The sequence below is a fragment of the Camelus ferus genome, chromosome 13 (genome assembly GCF_009834535.1).
Source record: "Camelus ferus isolate YT-003-E chromosome 13, BCGSAC_Cfer_1.0, whole genome shotgun sequence".
In the NCBI taxonomy this organism is placed as follows: Eukaryota; Metazoa; Chordata; class Mammalia; order Artiodactyla; family Camelidae; genus Camelus; species Camelus ferus.
Window position 1 is genome coordinate 33,681,993 of NC_045708.1, and position 18,335 is coordinate 33,700,327.

Here is an 18,335-nt window from a genome sequence, read left to right on the forward strand (position 1 = left end):
TGCACAGCACGTACCTTCTGAAGTCCCTCTACAGTGGCAGGCAGGCTAATTAGGTCTGCAGCTGACTTGACATTGGCTTTGAGGTGGTTTACTGCAGAAGTCAGCAGAGAAATCTGAAAGGCAAAGAGTAACAAACAATGAAAACGGCATTTGTAGTGATGCTTCCTTCACACACTCTACAGGTGGTGATGACGCTGAGGCACATTTGGATGTCGTGTGATCCTGTGACCCAGGCATTCCACCCTGTCAGTTCCCAGGCCCAGAAGAACGCCACAGAGTCCCCTGGATAGACCTGAGATCTGGAAGGTGGCACTAACACCCCTCCTTTCCCTGCCCAATTTAAACAGCAGTGCCAAAGAGGGAAAGGCAGGTATTATTCTTTACCCCACTCCTGGCAGCAACAAGATCCCCAAATCTTAAATGACCCAAAAGATGCAGTGATTACAATACAATCCTTCAACAACTGAACAGGAAGAGAGCTAATGATCAAGGAACTCTGAAAGATTTCATTTTGGTAAAAAATACCACCTCAGTTATTTACTGAACTTCTGTTCCTACCCAAGTGGGAACATATATTACAAAGTAAAAGCCCATCATCACAAAATACAGTCGACAGGAACTGAACCCTGACAACCTGAATGGCACTTTCAACTACTTGGGGATTTAGTTTTGGTTTAACAATGTGATTAATATTTCAAACTCAGTAGCTCAACCAAAGCACTACTTTGTACCCTGAAGGGGCTCAATAAATACCTACTGACTTGCTGGCTGACTGATATACTGAACGTATTAAAATAGGAATTGAATCAAAATAAAATGTATCTTCCCTTCTGCTCTTTAGGGGTAGAATTCTAAATAGCTGGACTTCTCTCTTGAATGGGGACTGGGGGAACCTGTATAATACTCAATTTCAGGCTGCAGAGATCATATTCTAACAACCTACAATGTGGCTGCAAACTTAGTTCCACACTCCTTTCCCACCCCAAGGATGGGATGAGGATGAGGACACAGATCTACCAATAGCAGTTATATTCAGAGTGGCCTCATAGGGTAACCACGAAAGTTTCTGGGCACTTGTTACACACCTAACCCTGGGGAAGGCATCAGACGGATATAAGATGAAGTAAAGCCGATACCCTATTCTTTTCTTCAACAAGTGTTTGGCACCTTCTCTGTGGCCTGCACTGTGGAGAAACTGGCAAACAGGACTGTGAGATTTTGCTTTCATGGAGCTTCCATGACAGCAGGAAGTGGAGAGAAAAACAAAGAAGAAAAGTATTAGATAGTAATGGGTACTATGCATAGAATTTAAACAGCTCCTGGAGTGAGTGGCACGTGCTCTGAACAAGGGAGTGCAGTGAGGAGCCCGGGAACTCTTCGACCTCTCCTTCTATGGGGGCTGTGTTCAGGGGAGTCAGACCATTTTCTTTTATACAGTCAGCCATTCATTCATTCCTACAACAAATATTTACTGAGCCCAAGTTTACATCAGTGGTGAACAGTACAGATGTTAGTGATCTTTTGGTACTTACATTTTAGTGCAAAGAGACAGACAATTTTATGTGAGAAAAAAAATAGGAGGCACTAGAAGAAAATTAAAATAAGGCAATTTGATGAGTGACTGGGTAGTTACTTTAGACTGGACTGTCAGAGAAGGCCTTGAAAAGGAGATGAAATTTAAACTGAGATCTAAATAATAAGGAATCAACCAGACAGATCAAAAGAAGTACACTTCAGGGCAGAGGGAACTGCTAGGGCAAAGGTCCCAGTGTGGGGAAGAGCTTGGCATATTTGAAGAATAGACAGAAGGTCTGGGGACAGGAGCATAATATGAGAGTTAAAAAAGGAAAAGGGGAGGGAGAGGGGAAGTGAAGGAGGAGGAGGGAGAGACAGAGGAAGGAAGGAGGGAGGTAGGTGGAGGGGTAAAAGCAGATAGTTAACATTAAAGAAACTAGTACTAAATGTGACACTGAATAAAATTCTGAGAAAGAGTTATTGGTGCAGGTTGAAATAGACAGGCTTCATTGAAGTAGGACTCAAATTAGACTCTGGTAGAGAAGTAAGAGTTTTATATATAGAAATAAATCAGGTACTCTTTCTAGGTTAGAAGGGTAAGCGGGGCATCGGGGAATAGGCAGGGAACAACAGCAAGAATAGGCCCAGGAATACTTTTCCTTCATAGTATTTTTCAAAGTGACAATGATTTATTTATGTGTTTGATTTCTGATTAAGGTTTCTCTCTTCCACTAACTGTCTGCTCCATGTCATCAAAGATCATGTCTGGTTTATTTTCCATAAGCCTGGCGCAAAGACAGGCATTCGGTAAGTATTTACCAAAGGAATGAATGAATGAACTAAGAATGAATGAGCTAAGAATGAACACTGTATCTGGGAGGGACACTGAGAAGGCTAGCCCAAGCGGAGAGGATGGTAGGGGCTGGGATGTAGGCAATAAGGCTATATAAGTAGTGAACTCATTTTCCTCACTGGTAGAATGGTATAACCACCACCATCTTGTAGGGCTGTGTGATGGTTTAAAAATATGTCCACAAATTCTTCGACAGTCCTTCTTTCAAGAAATTTTGAAAATTAATTGTTTCCCTTAGTGTGGCCTGTGCTTAGTGACTCACTTTTAGTCCACAGAATAAAGTGCAAGTGACAATGGGCAACTTTGGAAACCACATCATAAAAAAGCACCATGTCTTCCTTTCTGTTCTCTCTTGGACCACTCACTCTGGGCATGCCAGCTGCCATGTTGTGAAAACACTCAAGCAGCCCCATGGAGAAACCTATGTTGGGGCAAACTGAGACCTCCGGTCAATAGCCATGTGAGTAAGGATCCTCCAGTCCCACTCAAGCCTTCAGATGATGCAGCCTTGGCCTATATCTTAGTTGCAACCTTAGAGAGATCCTAGCCAGAACAACTCATCTAAGCTACTTCTAAATTTCTGACCCAGAGAAACTGTGAGATAATAAGTGTTTGCTGTTTTAAGTCATTAAAATTAAGTTTTGGGACAAGTGTAACACAGCAACAGATAACTAATACAGACTATGAGGATTAAATGATATACATACCTAGAGCTCTAAGCACAGTACCTGATACAAACAAAATACCAAATAAGTGTTAGCTCTTTAATAATGAAATTTAATAAGCACGTAAACATGCAATTCTCCATAAATGCTCAAAAATATTCAGACTAATCAACATTTCAACTCTATCCACTTAAAAATCAAATGACTGAGAAACCTCAGCCCCAGAGATACTCCCAACAAACTGTAAACCTCTCAAGAGTAGCAATTACATCAAGAAGGTTTTAACCCATGCCTTAAAAAAAAAATAATATTGAGGTTAGAAGAGCACACAAGAAAGCAGGCATTCTCATGCATTGTTAATGGAAATGTAAATTGGAGAAGACTTGTTAGATGGTTATCTAAGAGAATCTGTCAAAATTTGAAATGTTTATACTCTTTAATTTGGCAATTTCATGTCTAGAAATCTATCCTAAAGATTACTTGCTCAATTAAAAAGATTAAAACACCTAATAAATCTAACTAAGGAGGTAAAAGATCTGTACTCAGAAAACTGTAAGACATTGATGAAAGAAATTGAAGACAGCACAGATGGAAATTGGAAGAATTAATATTGTTGAAACAACCATACTACCCAAGGCAATCTACAGATTCAATGCAATCCATATTAAAATACCAATGGCATTTTTCACAGAACGAGACCAAATAATTCTAAAATTTGTAGGGAAACACAAAATAGCCAAATAGCCAAAACAATCTTGAGAAAGAACAAAACTATAGGTATTAAGGTCCCTGATTTCAAACCACACTACAAAGCTACAGTAATCAAAACAGCACGGGACTGGTACAAAAACAGACACATATATCAATGGAACAGAATAGAGAGCTCAGAAATGAACCCACACTTATTTGGGCAATTAAGCTATGACAAAGGAGGCAAGAATATACAATGGGGAAAAGACAGTCTGTTCAATAAATGGTGCTGGGAAAACTGGACAACTACATGCAAAAGAATCAAACTGGACTACTCTCTTACACTGTGCACAAAAATAAATTCAAAATGGATTAAAGACTTAAATGTAAGACCATAAAAAAACCATAAAAATTCTACAAGAAAACACAGGTGGTAAGCTCTTTGACACTGGTCTTAGTAATATTTTTTTGGACATGTCTCCTTTAGGCAAGAGAAACAAAAGCAAAAATAAACAAATGGGACTTCATCAAACTGAAATGCTTTTACACAGTGAAGGAAACTATCAACAAAATGAAAAGGGATCCTATTGAATAGAAGAAGATATTTGCAAATGATATATCTGATAAGGGGTTAGTATCCAAAATATGCAAAGAGCTCATACAACTCAAAATCTCAAAAATAAACAACTCAATTAAAAAATGGGCAGAGGATCTGAACAGACTTTTTTTTTTTTATAACAAAGACGGGTACTTTGAAAAGATGTTCAACATCACTAATCATCAGGGAAATACAAATTAAAAGTGCAATGAGCTATCGCCTCACACCTGTCAGAATGGCTATCATCGAAGACAGCAAATAAGTGCTGGTGAGGATGTGGAGAAAAGGGAAACCTTGTGCACTGTTGCTGGAAATGTAAACTGGTGCAGCTGCTATGGAAAGCAGTATGGAGACTCCTCAAAAAAATAAAAAATAGAACTACCATACAATTCAGTAATTCCATTCCTGGGTATTTATCTTAAGAAAATGAAAACACTAATTAAAAAGATATACTCACCCCTACATTCATTGTAGCATTATTTACAATAGAAAAGATATGGAAGCAATCTTAGTGCTCATCAATAGATGAATGGATAAAGAAGATGTGGTGCATATATATATGTACACATATACATGATGGGATATTTTTCAGCCATAAGAAAGAATGGATCCAGAGGGTATTATGCTAAGTCAGACAGAGAAAGAGAAATACTGTATGATGTCATTTACGTGTAGAATCTAAAAAACAAATGAATAAACGTAACAAAATAGAAACAGAGTTACAGATAGAGGACAGACAGGTGGTTGCCAAAGGGGAGGCAGATGAAGGAAGGAAAGAACTAAGTGAGGGAGATTAAAAGGTACAAACTTCTAGTTGCAAAATAAATGAGTTAGGGGACATGAAATGTACAATGTGGGGAATACAGTCAATAACTAACGTTATGTCTTTGTATGGTTACATAAGTAAGGAGACTTACTGGGGTGATCATTTTGAAATGTATAGAAATATCAAACTGCTATGTTGTGTAACAGGAAATAAGTGCTATAGGTCAATTATACATCAAAAACAAACAAACAAACTTATGAGATTAGATTTATGGTTACCAAAGGTTGAGGTGGGAAGCAGAGGGGGAACTGGAGGAAAATAAGTCAAAAGGTACAAACTTCTCATTATAAGATAAATAAGTACTAGGGATGTAATGCACAATATGATAAAAATAACACTGCTATATGTTATATATGAAAGTTGTTAAGAGGGAATAAATCCTAAGTGTTCTCATCACAAGAAAAAAAAATTTTTTCTATTTCTTTAATTTTATATCTATATGAAATGATGGATACTCACTAAATGTATTGTGATAATCATTTCATGATGTATGTAAGTCAAAATTATTATGCTGTACACTTTAAATTTATACAGTGCTGTATATTATCTCAATAAAACTGGAAGAAAAAAATTAAAAAAGATGATTTGCTCATGTGCATAAAGATGTGCATACAAGACTACTCACTGCTTTCTTGTAATAGCAAGATGCTAGAGACAATGTAAATGTCTATCACTAAGGATATAGATCTACTGAATGAACAAAGTTGTAGACCAATATATACCTAGTGACTCCATTTAATTACACTCACATGCAGGTGCACACGCACACACACACACACACACAAACCTATAAACTAATTCATATTAAAAGCTATTATGATTTTGTAAGTGAATATAAAGGGGATGGAAGAATGCAGCCCAGACTACTGACAGCGAACAACTAAGGGGACAGAGAATGTGTGTGTGTATGTGTATGTTTGTGTGTGATGGAGCACGTACAGAGATGGGGGTGAAGGGGTATCTTCATGAAAGTTCTATATTTAACTATTTAAATCTCATATAAGAATACATTCACATACTACTCATGAAATTTTAAAGACAAAAATGGGAGGGGGTGGAGAGCATAGCTCAGTGGTAGAGTGCGCGCTTAGCATGCATGAGGTACTGGGTTGAATCCCAAGTACCTCCATTAAAAAATAAATAAAATAAATAAATAAACCTAATCCCCACACCCCCCAAAAATAGATGGGAAAGAAATATACATAAAGGAAAAAGAAATCACAAAACTTTGGAAGGGGTGTGACAGACTTCCTTGGCTGCCTTTCTTCTCTGGGCCTTCCAAGACAATCTTAACATGCTCAATCATAAAGTACTCAGAAGGGATCTTCCAGGTGTGTTTTACTCAGTGCCCCAAAGCACGTACACAACTGACTCTACACCAACTTGATAAGCAAGTATATGATTTTCCACCTGAGGGAACACTGACAACTGGTCAGATCTTAAAGGAATAAAAAGCTGTGTTCTGGGTGGAACGATCTGGTAGAAACTATTCTCCCAGGTACTGCATTATCCTGAGACTCTGGCAGAACTTGATGCTAGTCAGGAATAGTATCTTAAAAATGGTAATGGCCTCACAAATGGCCAGTGTGGCTGGCTGGCAGCTACCGTTTCACCTAAAACCAGAGAAGCAGCTGAAAGCCAATGCAATGTAAGGTGAGGTGATGTTCCATTTCTCCCCGTGCCCTGAACACTCTAGGCCAAGGGTATCAGCTCCCTCACCGAAAGAGTATGCTCTGGAGAGCTGACCATTAACTCTCCAATTACCAAACAACACCTAGGACTTCTTACTCACTTATAAGAGCTAGACCACACACTGGTAATCAGGACTCAGCTACAGTCCCATGAACTACAGACCTTTCAACATTCCTCTCGAGTGGAATAATGCCAAAATCTATGGAAAACTACAGCAAAGCTACATGTGTAACCAAAATAGAGAGACAAGGGGCATTCTCCCATTATTGCTATCTGGGACTGCTCTGGTCTCTGTTAGACACATTCTGGAACATCACATTGGATTCACACATTATAGAACTTATCTCTAAAAGTCACACATTGCAACTCAAACAGTCTAAAAAGTTAAATTACATACAAACCATTAAGGAAAAAAACCCCAAAAAAACCCACACTCCAGCCAAAAGATGAGTCATGACTTCCATGCATATTACCTGACTTTTCATTAGCGAAATTAAAAATAGCTACTGTAGACCATTTGCTTATTAGACCATTTTATACTATAAAGTCTGATATGTTGCTTTGGGTTTAAAATTAAGAGTTCTTTAAATAGTAAGTAAAAAAGTTATTAAAACAATCAACAGTGATGAATGACTATGAGCCCTGGTAGGGACTTGCCTTCACATCCTTTCAGCTTTATCTACTAAGCACCTATTGCATCCTTTAGAAGACACAAAGACAGAAGGTAGAATGGAAAACGGGAAAAAAAAACAGGCTCCTACAACCTGAATATTTTATTAGCACTAACACACAGCTGTGTGACCTTTGGCAAACTACTTTACCTCTCTGAGCCTCAGTTTTCTTATCTGTAAAATGGAGACAGCACCTCATACTGCATAGAGCTATAAAAAAAGGAGATCTCATCCTCAGTATATCTGACAGAGGCCTGCATAAGGAAAGCACTGAATGAGTGGCCATTATCTTAAGTGCCTGTCATCACCATCATCATGCTCAAAGCTCAGAATACAATATATAACCTTCCATAATTGATGCCTCAATGGTAAACTCCATGACTGGTTACTAGAAAGAATCCACAGTTTGCCCCAGAGAGATGCTAACTATCTCTCAGTACTTCATGAGTGGTTTACTTTCACTTGATGGACTCTGGCCAAACGGCTCAACAGCTTTGTGAAAACAAGCAAGGCCACAATTTACTTTATTCTTCTTGTAAAAAAGGAGTACCTGCTTTCCTCTTATAACTGAGGGTCTAAGGATAAATGATAACTAGTAAATACTAGGTGTTGCAACCCATCGATTATTTCATGAATAATTTTTAAAAATGAAAGAGAAATGAATAAAAAAAATCATAAAGCAGCATAATATTAAGGGCAAGTGATTGTTCTCAGAATCTTTTATTTCAGTTACATACACGTATGTATGTGTTTACCAGGTAATGATGTAAAACATTTTTTACTGTAGGTTCCAGACAAAAATCTGAAAGCCACTGCTCCAGGCCATTGACCTCTGTAAGTACTGAACTGCCCCTACTCCCAAAACTACAGCTGAAAGGAGAGGGTAGCTTCAAAAACACTGGCAAGCACTTTATCCTAGCACATTGCTAGCTCCCTGCCACTAGCTGACTCTGAATCTGTGACTCCACTTTGAAGAACAGAATATCCTCTTAGCCACAACAGGGGTGACATCTATTTTTAGGCACTGTGTGGGTGTACCATTCACTTGGTACTTGAATTTTCTTTTCAATGCACATGTCTTTCTTAACTAAACCACTGAAACTGAGGACATGGGGCTATAGTTATCAAGTGGCAACTGTAGCACCTTATACATACGAGATACTCCATCAACACTGTTAGAATATTCTCTTTTCCTCTGGCAAAGTCTCTCTTTTGGAATCAATGTGAGATATGGCCAATTTAGGGACTGGAAGGTTTTGGCTCTAGGCCTGCTTTTCTGGTCAAGGTATTTAACTACCTCTGCCACTTCTTCCTATGCCATTCTAGAATAATCTTCATTAGCTGCTGATAGTTTCCAGCTTTGTTTTAGTATAGCAGGTAGCACTACACCCCAAGGCTGCGTCTCTAAGTTTGTAAACTCTATTAAACAAAATAAGCTCTCATTAACTAATAAATAAGCTATCCAATTCTCTCAGGGGTTAGATGATACTGCTTTTAAATTTAATACCTACACTGCTCCTTAGAAAAAGCTGACTCAAAAATGTCTAACTTCCTCTAAACTGCTCTACTTAGTAAAACTCTGTTCTTTTGCAGAACAGGTTAACATTTTAATATTTGGTAAATGCCTAACTATTACCTGACTTTAATGTGTTGGGTCATAGTATGCAAAACACTGTATCAAAAAGTAAAACAATTTGAAGAGAGTTCATTATATTTACAGATGTATACTAAACCAAATGAAACATTTATAGCTTACACAGAAATAAAAATCACACTTTTGCTACCTGCTTATTCATTTCCGTGATGTTTATCCAGACTTTGTTCAAGCCCAGCTCTCCAGATTCAATCTTCTCAAGTTGTTTTTGTTTGCTGAGTAGTTCTTCATTAAGTTTGGGAATTTCTTGGAATGAACTTTTCTGATTAGATTCCACTAAAAGCAAAAATAAGAACAATCATCAATAGCCATTAAGTTCTCTCCTGGCTCCAAGATGCAAAAATTAGCATACAGCAGGAAAGAAGATAGATTAATAATAGATAATTCTGGGAGGATATTGACAGAATTCATACCTATCAACTTTATTGTTCTTTTATTTATGTAAATGTTGATCTTTAACACTAAAGCTCCATTTTAACTGGGGTTATTTTATTACTGGCAATATAGCTTTTAAAAGTCAGGTGGCTGAAAATGATAACACACAACATCAGCAGGAAGAGTTGGATTTGAATTTCAACTCTGTAACTTACTGTGATCTTGAGCAAATTACTCAAATTCTTTGAGCTCAGTTTCCTCATTGGTAATACAGAGATAATTCTCACCTTCCTGTGAAGTATATTTTCTTTTTCTTTAATGGGGGGAGATTATTAAGTTTATTTATTTATTAATTTTAATTTTTATTTTAAATGGAGGTACTGGGGATTGAATGAAGGACCTCGTGCATGCTAAGCATGCACTCTACCACTGAGATATACCCTCCCCACAAAGTATATTTTTAGTGAAAAATGGCTGCAAAGCACTACACACAGCTGGCCAGGCATACAATAAATGATAAATAAGTGGTTAAGTACTGACCAGCTCAATTCAGGAGATTTGGGATTGTTCAATGAAGATTTATAAAGCTTACTCCATTAATGCTCAAGGTGACATCGTAAATTATATCTCTAAATGTTGAAATCTTTTTTTTCCTATCTTAAATTGGTCAAATGCAAGACAGGTTCTTACCACCTTTCAAGAACTTCTATGAGAATTAAGATTTTAAATCTTTTTCATAAATAGCAAATAGTGTTTTCTTAAATCTTAAATCAACCCAAAAGCTCAAAGTGAAATAATAAGATAAAGGAAAATGTTACACGTAATATGGGGTATTATTTGGCCTTTCTTTTGGGAAACATCTCCTGGATGGTTTAGAGATTTGCCAGTCTGAAGGCAGAGGCCTGAAAGAGTGCTTTCTTTTCTTTCTTCACAGAATATTTTTTCCTTTTCATGGAAAATAAAATATTGATAATGGCTGGTCCTACAGAATAAAACCTGCATCTTCCTTTTAAAGCCACAGACTGCCTGATAGCTAGTACATGCTTCTTTAAAACCAAAAACTTGCATAAAGGACAGATATAAAACAATTACTAAAATATAAGCTCCAAGACTTTTTCTGTTCGTTTCTGTATGGTCAGCATTAGAATACACCTGGCACATTTCAGGCACTCAGTATTACTGACTGAATACATCTGGCCTTTGCTTACCTCCCAACAGTATTTCTCATCACTTTAGCTACCACTTCAAACTACTTCCTAGTTAAGCTGATTTTCCTGACACACCAACCTCTTTAAGCCTCAGTGACTTTGCACACACTATTTTTTCCTGCCTAGGTGCCCTTGGCTTGCCCCTTCTTCATTTCTGTTGCCTTATCCTAGTTAATTCCTTTCAAGATTCAGCACAAACAGCTGGCCCCAAACTTGGACCACCATTACCTCTTTACCACTCCAAATCCTGCCAAGCATATAACACATCTGTGTTGCAATTATCTACTTGTTTGTCTCCTCCGCAGACTGACAGACAGCTGCCTGAGGACAAGGACCAAGTCTTATTTGGTCATGTATTCCCAGGGCCCAGCAGTCCCAGGTACACCGAAGCACTCAACTGCTTGTCCAGTGAAATCATTGTAGGGTATGGAGTGGAGTTAATGTTATCCTATTAAGGTAAACAAAGAAAACTCAACAATAAACAAATTCAACAACAAAAAGATCCTCATAAAAACTGGGGGGGGGGTATCCTCACTGTAAGCAAACTCACTATCTGAAAATTCAGAATTATTAAAAGAAATTAGATATATTATTCACATTTCCAAAATATGTGCCAAGGATTTTTTTTTAATAAATAGTAGACTTTGCTAAGTGCTTTTAATGTAACATTTGATTTACACACAGTTTGCAAGAATTCATCTATCTCTGGTAGTAAGAATATTTTACTAGCCAGTCTAAATTAATGTAGTACTTAGCATTTCACTGAATTTTGTACACATACTCAGTTAGGTTATAAAGAAAAACTTATTCTATGCATGCCTGCCATTCTCAGATGGTCAAACATCCTAAGGTGGGGTGGGAGGAGGGAGAGTCTCTCTTTCCTGCAATCTATAAGAAGTAACTAGAAGAGGAAGTAAGACAAACATATAGATAAGTTGGATTAAAATTATTAACTAATAAACATACAAATCTGACAAGCCCTGAAAAAAGTCTGGATCCTGAGGACTGTATGAGCCAAGAAGACATTATATTCATTACCTGATCTGTGATTTTTTAGAAGAGAAAAGCAAAGGGACTCTGATTAAATAAATGGAAGGCAGTGTAGTAAACAAACAACTTATGATTACTAATTCATGTTCTTTCAACTCATGGAAAGCAGCTCATTTAAAATTTAGTGTAGTAATACTCAAAAGAACTTACTTAGCTCTTTTCCTAATCTTCAAGATCAGGAAATAGAGATTTCTGCACATACTTTTCAGATAAAATATATAATGCTCACAGTCATATTTTATATGTATTTATAGTTTGCAATAAACTTTCATGTACTTACTTACCTTGTATTGAGCCCCTGTGTGCCCAGCCCTGTACTTTGCACTAGTACAAACAAAAGACCCTGAAGCTCTCAGTATGGTGGGGAGTGAGGCGTTGCCCCAGAATTACTATACCCTGTGATAGACATTGTGGTAGTAGCACAAATATATACATGTTTTTGTTTTTTGTTTTTAATAGAGGCACTGGGGATTGAAGCTAGGACCTCAAGCATGCTAAGCGTGTGGTCTACCACTGAGACGTTACCCACCCCTACATACATGTTTTATGGATGGGAAAAGAAAGCTCAGAAAGAATAAGTGACCTGTCTTTGTTTTATAGCTAGTAATGAGCAAGTCAGGATTCAACAGTCAAATCTTCTGTTTCTACAACCAGTATACTTCCTAGTACAAGTCAGCTGTCACAGATGCTTATATCCTCTGCCCTCATTAGCACAAGACCATTTTTAAGTTCTGTACTAAATGACTTAACTGCTGCTCTGCCTCGGTGACCAGAAAAGGAGGTGTCTGACTTATCAATACTGTCCTTTCCTAACAAATCCTTTTCCCTCACTCTAGCCTTGAGTGATAGAGAGGGATAGATGGGAATAGAATCTTCCTTAGAATGACTGTGGAGGTCTTTTGAAGTACCTGGTTCTGGAAAAAGAATACTGAGTGAAGAGTTTCAAGACCAGCCAGTACTTTTAGTTTAAGAATCAAGTTCCTCCTTGGCCACCAGGAGAAAATACTAAGTCTATCTGCCTTGCTTTCTGTTTCAGATATTTCAGCAATCCTGCCTCCTTTCCTCACAAGTGTCTTGGAAAATTTATTGAGATAAAGAACAAGGGGCTCTGAACTTTTCAAAAGGGTATTTCAGCCAGGCCAGCAGGTAGTCTTATTTCCACTCTCCTCTTGAAAAAACAAGAAATAAAAATAAACTTATTGAAATATATTTAAAGTAGAAACATAATTCAAAGAAAGTTTATTTAAGTTTAACAAGATTAACCTCATTTAGCCAAGAGAACGGTTTTCACAAAAAAAACTCTTGCTAAGTGGCCATAATGGTTCAGTCTACTGACTGACATACGCTCCAGGCCCCAACCTCTAAGCCTCCTCAGCATGTTGTGCTTTAGACATTACAGATTACAGGTGCTGACGTTTCTACTGTAGCAAACCAAAGCCCACAGAGCAGCTGGGCTGACAACTCTGAAGCTGCCTCGTCCAGCTGGCTGACAAATGAAGTCAGAGTCCCTGAGGGGAAGGCTGCTCAGTGGTAGAAAGCAGGTCTCACGGTCCAGGGTACAACTCCTGGCATCTCCTGAATATACTATTTCCAGGGATTGTTATTAACAAGTGTTCAATAAATATTTGTTGACTGACTGACTGCCAGGTCTATTACATGTATATACTTCAAATATGTATTTCTAAACAAAGAAATTTCCTAAAAATGAAAAGCTCAGCTAAGGTATAAATTACACTGGTGTCCTGAAAACACAGGCACAGAGCAGTCAGAGAAATGGATCCCTGGAAGGCAGATCTGAGCAGCGTTTTGAAATGTATAAATAAATAATTGCTATATGTGACCCAAACAAACAAGCTGTAGCACAAACACAGGAGGCCCAATTAGTTACAGAGAGAAGATGACACAGAAGGTGTTGTCAGTGGTTATTTATAGTTCAACAGTGCTTCTCAAAACCTCATTCCCAAGTTAGGATTACTACTTACTAAGAAAACACTGGCCTTAAAAACACCTTGCAATACGGTTAAGGACAACTCATTAAGGAAGAAAAATAAATAGAGTACAAATCTCATTTATTCTTAACACTGTACTCTGATCCCACCAGCTGATAAAACATACAGGTCAGGGTGATCCTGGCAGAGAACTGTGGCCTACCCACTACCATTCCCTGAATCAGAAGATCAGAAGAAAACCAAAGTTAGTATCTCAATATTTTTTTTTTTTTAAGCAACAACACTCAGAACATCATTAACATATTAATGAAGGCTTAGCTGTCCCTAGGTCGGGTTTGGAACTTAAATAACTGCAAGCAACAAGAGAAGCTGGGGTGCAGGAAAGCTCGATGTTGTGATCTCCTAAGGCTTAAGATAGGAAGTAAGGAAACAACTCGAATTCTACTTCTGGGGCCGGATTTCTTTATGACCTTGAGAAAGCCTGGCGGTCAGCTTCCTGGTATGTTCATGCTGCTGCAGTTAGGGTATTTGTCATTAACTTGCAACTAGTTCCTTACCTTAGAAAATTAACCCTTGAAACCTAGAACTAAGGATCCCAGTGCTGCTAAAGAAAGATCTTTAGGTTAAAACTGGTTGAAGCTACTATGCAAACACACCTTTCAGAAAAGTACTTTGGATGTGTAAAATACAACTTGACAATTTAGAATACACAAAACTCTCAACTTAAAAAAAAGTCTCGAACTCAAAAACTCACTCGTGAGACAAATATTTATTTGTGACTTGGCACACAGTAAGCACTCCGTACAGGCTGGCTATTGTTATCAGTCCTATGTTTCTATAGGTTTTTCTTAAGGAGGAAACTGTCTAAAGACACTCCCACATTCTTTCTTAAATGATTCTGTGAGGAGGAAGGAAACAGCCCAGTGCTGCTATTGCCAGTCTATGGTTAAGAAATATACAGTGGCAACAGGTGGAGGTTAACCGAGGTTCTAGACTCCCAGACCTTAGCCCTTCCCTTCTGCACTCTAAGCACTGACTACAATGCCATTATTTCAGATGCTCTCTGTTCTCATGGTGCGTAAGCACTGTTTTTTCTTTGTGTCTTTAAAAACCAGTAACTGTTACTGCATTCAAGCTGACAGGTAAGAAAGAGTATAAAAATGCTGAAAGGAATATATAACTGCTTCATCAGAGTGGGCAAAACTCTTAATTCAGTGTGGTTCACTTTGCCCTAGAACTTGGAAAAGAGTCCAAAATTATACTCCGAAAAGGATGACCACTTACTTGTTCTAAATTTTTCCTTGAGGGCATCCAGATCCTCCTTCAGAGCAACTTGCATCCACACCAAACCAACGCAGGCCACGACACAGGCGGCAAGGATGACAAAAGCACAGAGGGGATAACAGATCTTGCAGCATCGTAAATAGTCTCCCCTGATCATAAGAACAAATTCAATCAGAGTACAAAGGTGATTATGAATACAGCTTTGTTTGAAACAGCATTCATTGCGTGTCACCACACAATTATCTTCCCTAAGTTAATTTACCAAGGAACTTAAATCTGAACAGCAGGTTGAAAATGACTAAATAATATGACCTATGAAGAGTTCATCTACTGGGGACAAAGGTTACAAACTTCAAGTGAAACAGAGGGAGTTCCTGTGAGCTAGAGGAAGCACCTGTGGTCACTGTAGCTCAGGGCCATCATCATCAATCCCAGTCTTTGGAAACAAGCTCAGGTTAGCAAAGTGTAAAGACCGAGCTTCTCTGCTATTCCATCACTGTACTGTAATTCATTTATCTATTTCTCTTTCTTAAAGGACCCTGTTTTAGTTTACTGAAACTTTATAAACTTTTGAGCAAGTTTTACTACAAATGGAATGAAAAAATTAGAATGGTAGGTTTAAGTGGACACCTGGTGCACCCTAGTTTATTGGCTCAGAAGTAAGGAAACATAGAAAAGGGTTAGATTTCACACCAAACTTCAACCAGCACTCAAGGTCTAAACTAACCCAACAGGGTAACTATTCCAGTTAACTCTTCCACTTCATTAGATCTTCACAACCCAGACCTAGGATTTCCCTGAACTACCTCATCTGGCAAAGCTCACTAGAAACAAAACTCTTCCTTTAACAAAATAAAAGGATATTCTTAACAAGCAAACAAACCAACCTCAGACAAAAGATTCAATATCTTTTAGAATCCCAACCTTCTGCTTAGCTCTTGCTTCCACATCCTTGGCAGAATACTCTTTTCTTTCAGTGTGCTCCCTGAGACAGTCTAAGGGCACTTTCAAAGTTGCCTCCAGCCCTTTCCCACCCTAATCGCTGATTTCCAATGCCCTCGTGCTCACTACTGGATTTGTCTAGTGGCTGCACCATCTAAAAATGGTTTGGGAAAAGTTGCCTCTTCTTTTTGTCCCCCATCCTCCACTACTCTCAAGGCTCATTCTTTCTACAGTGTGTCCCTCACCATATTCCTCCATCACCAAGATTCAGAGTCATGAAGAGTACAAAAAATAATTTGCAGTCTTAAGGTTCCTGTCTCTCCTACCCTTAAAAAAAGGCCTAGTCCCGAAGTTTCTCTGTTCCTATGTCCCTATTCTTAGCTTCTTTGCTACTCCCACCTTGGTCTCTCTGGTCTCTTGGCACATTCCTTCAGTCCACACTTTCATCCTAGACTAAGGGCTCTTCTTTGTACACTTAGAGACAGATCTCCAACTTATCTTTCGTTCAGAACCTGAGCTCAATCCTATCTCTCACATATTTTCTCCTTCTGTGCCTTTCAAGGTCCATAAGCTTTTTTTCCTCCTGAGAACTTCCTTATCCTTCCCCTTCATCTCCCCTTGGTAGTGCAAGGAGGTGCCTTTTCTCCATCTCACCCCTCAGTACTGCATTACTCACTTGACAAAGCGAGAGCGACTTCCAGTTACACCGAATTCCTCTTCCTCCTCGGAGCTGGACTCAGAGTCTGAGTCCGGAGGCTCAGTGCGAAGCAGGCGGTGGCCTGAGCCTTTCTTGGGCTTCTTTCTCCGGCTGTCCCCAGCCAAGCCGATCAATGCATTGAGCTCTTTGCGCTTTTTCATCTTCTTGTGTGGGGTGAGTGGAGCACCCACTCCTGAGCTGCCAGGTTCGTACCCAACACCCAGTTCTCTCGCTGCCTTGGAGCTGCCTTCCAGGGTGGGGAATACTGGGCCGGAGCCCCTCTGGTCACTCCCACCCAGGGGTGGGACTGACCAGATTCGCTGGGGTTTGGAGACTGGAGCCCAGAGGAAACTGGAACTCAGATGGGTAGGGGAAGTCACATAAAGTTGGCCAGGGAGCTGGTGATCCAAATGGATAATGCTCTGGGCATGAGGTGTCAGTTAGTTGAGTGTAGGGGTTGTGGGGGCAGCCTTTGTCTCCCAAAGCAAGAATGAGAGATTCTCAGCCCTGGTAAGTATAAAATATTTCTGAGGGTGCTCCAGAGGTTGGGGAAGGACACCCAGATGGGTGTTTTGGACTTCCGGGGCAGGATTTCCAATGGAGAAGGAAAAGAAACTTGTTCTTGAATGTGAGGAGATGAGGAGGTACAGAGCGAGACAGTGGGAGAGTGCCTTAGCTGGGAATTCGGCAGCAGGAGGGGTCTCCCAGACGCTACAACCCCTACACAGGAAATGCCCGGGTCGAGATGATCACCGGCCTCCGGCCTCTGGCCTGAGTTTGAAGGGAGCCAGATACCGAGGAAGACCCAGAGCCCTGCTCGGAGGGCTCGGCCTGAGAGGAGCCAGTCCCGCGCCAGGGGAGACCCCAGCCCTGCTGTCTGGGCCTGGGGGCGCGGCGAGGAGGGGCGACAGCGGCTCAGCCCACCTGAAGCGCTCCGGCCCAGAGTTTGAGGTGTTCTGCCACGGGCGACTCTCGGCAACTCACACGCGCCGCGTCCACTCCAGCCGCGACTCTGGCCCCCGCTCCAGCTGCGGCCGCGGCTGCTCCGGACTTGCTGGCGGCGGCGGCGGCGGCGGCGGCTGCCGCGGACTCCAGACCCGGGCCATCGCTCCAGCCCCAGCTCACTTCCCCTTTGGCAGCGGCTGCCGGCACCGCCTGTCAGTAAGACGCGCCCCCATTGGCCGCACTCGGGTGACGTCACACCCGGGCGCCAGGGGAGGCGGGGCGTTAAAGGACCCAGGCTTCAGCGAGGACGGGGTCCCGCCTGCCCGTTGAGGAGGCCCCGCCCTCTGGAGGGCTCCCTGGGAAGAGTCGCTCACCCAAGACGGGGCGAGTTTTGTTGCCGAAGTAGGGATGGGCCAGGCAAAGTTCCCAGCTACTTGTCCTGCTTGGGAAGTTCATCAGCCGCCCGGGCCCCCAGTTGTGAAATGGACTTATCCAGCCTCTGACTCGCAACCCTCTGACTCGCAAAATGCTTATTAAAGATTTAGGCATGTTATAGATTAATGATCTATTCGTTCATTCATTCGATAAATATTTACTGAGAACTTACTACTTGTCAGGAGCAGTTCTACCGCTGAAAATGCAATGAACAAAATAATCATTGTCCCCGCCTCCCTGTGTAGGGTTGCCAGATTTAGCAAATAAAAATACAAGACACCTAGTA

General features: G+C 40.2%; 1 protein-coding gene across 2 annotated transcripts in view; it reads right to left on the reverse strand.

Moving 5' to 3' along the window:
- Window positions 1-17,802, reverse strand: part of EFCAB14 (EF-hand calcium binding domain 14) — a 37,453-nt gene extending 19,651 nt beyond the window's left edge. Inside the window, exons 1-4 of one of the 2 annotated variants that reach the window (XM_014553947.2) lie at window positions 16,649-17,802; window positions 15,031-15,179; window positions 9,295-9,440; window positions 15-113 (exon numbers count right to left, since the gene is read on the reverse strand). In XM_014553947.2, the coding sequence (XP_014409433.1) occupies window positions 15-113; window positions 9,295-9,440; window positions 15,031-15,179; window positions 16,649-16,830 (576 nt within the window). In that variant the 5' untranslated portion in view covers window positions 16,831-17,802. The remainder of the gene's footprint in view (window positions 1-14; window positions 114-9,294; window positions 9,441-15,030; window positions 15,180-16,648) is intronic. The other variant, XM_032494189.1, reaches the window with a different exon arrangement.
- Between the last annotated feature and the right edge of the window lie 533 nt (window positions 17,803-18,335).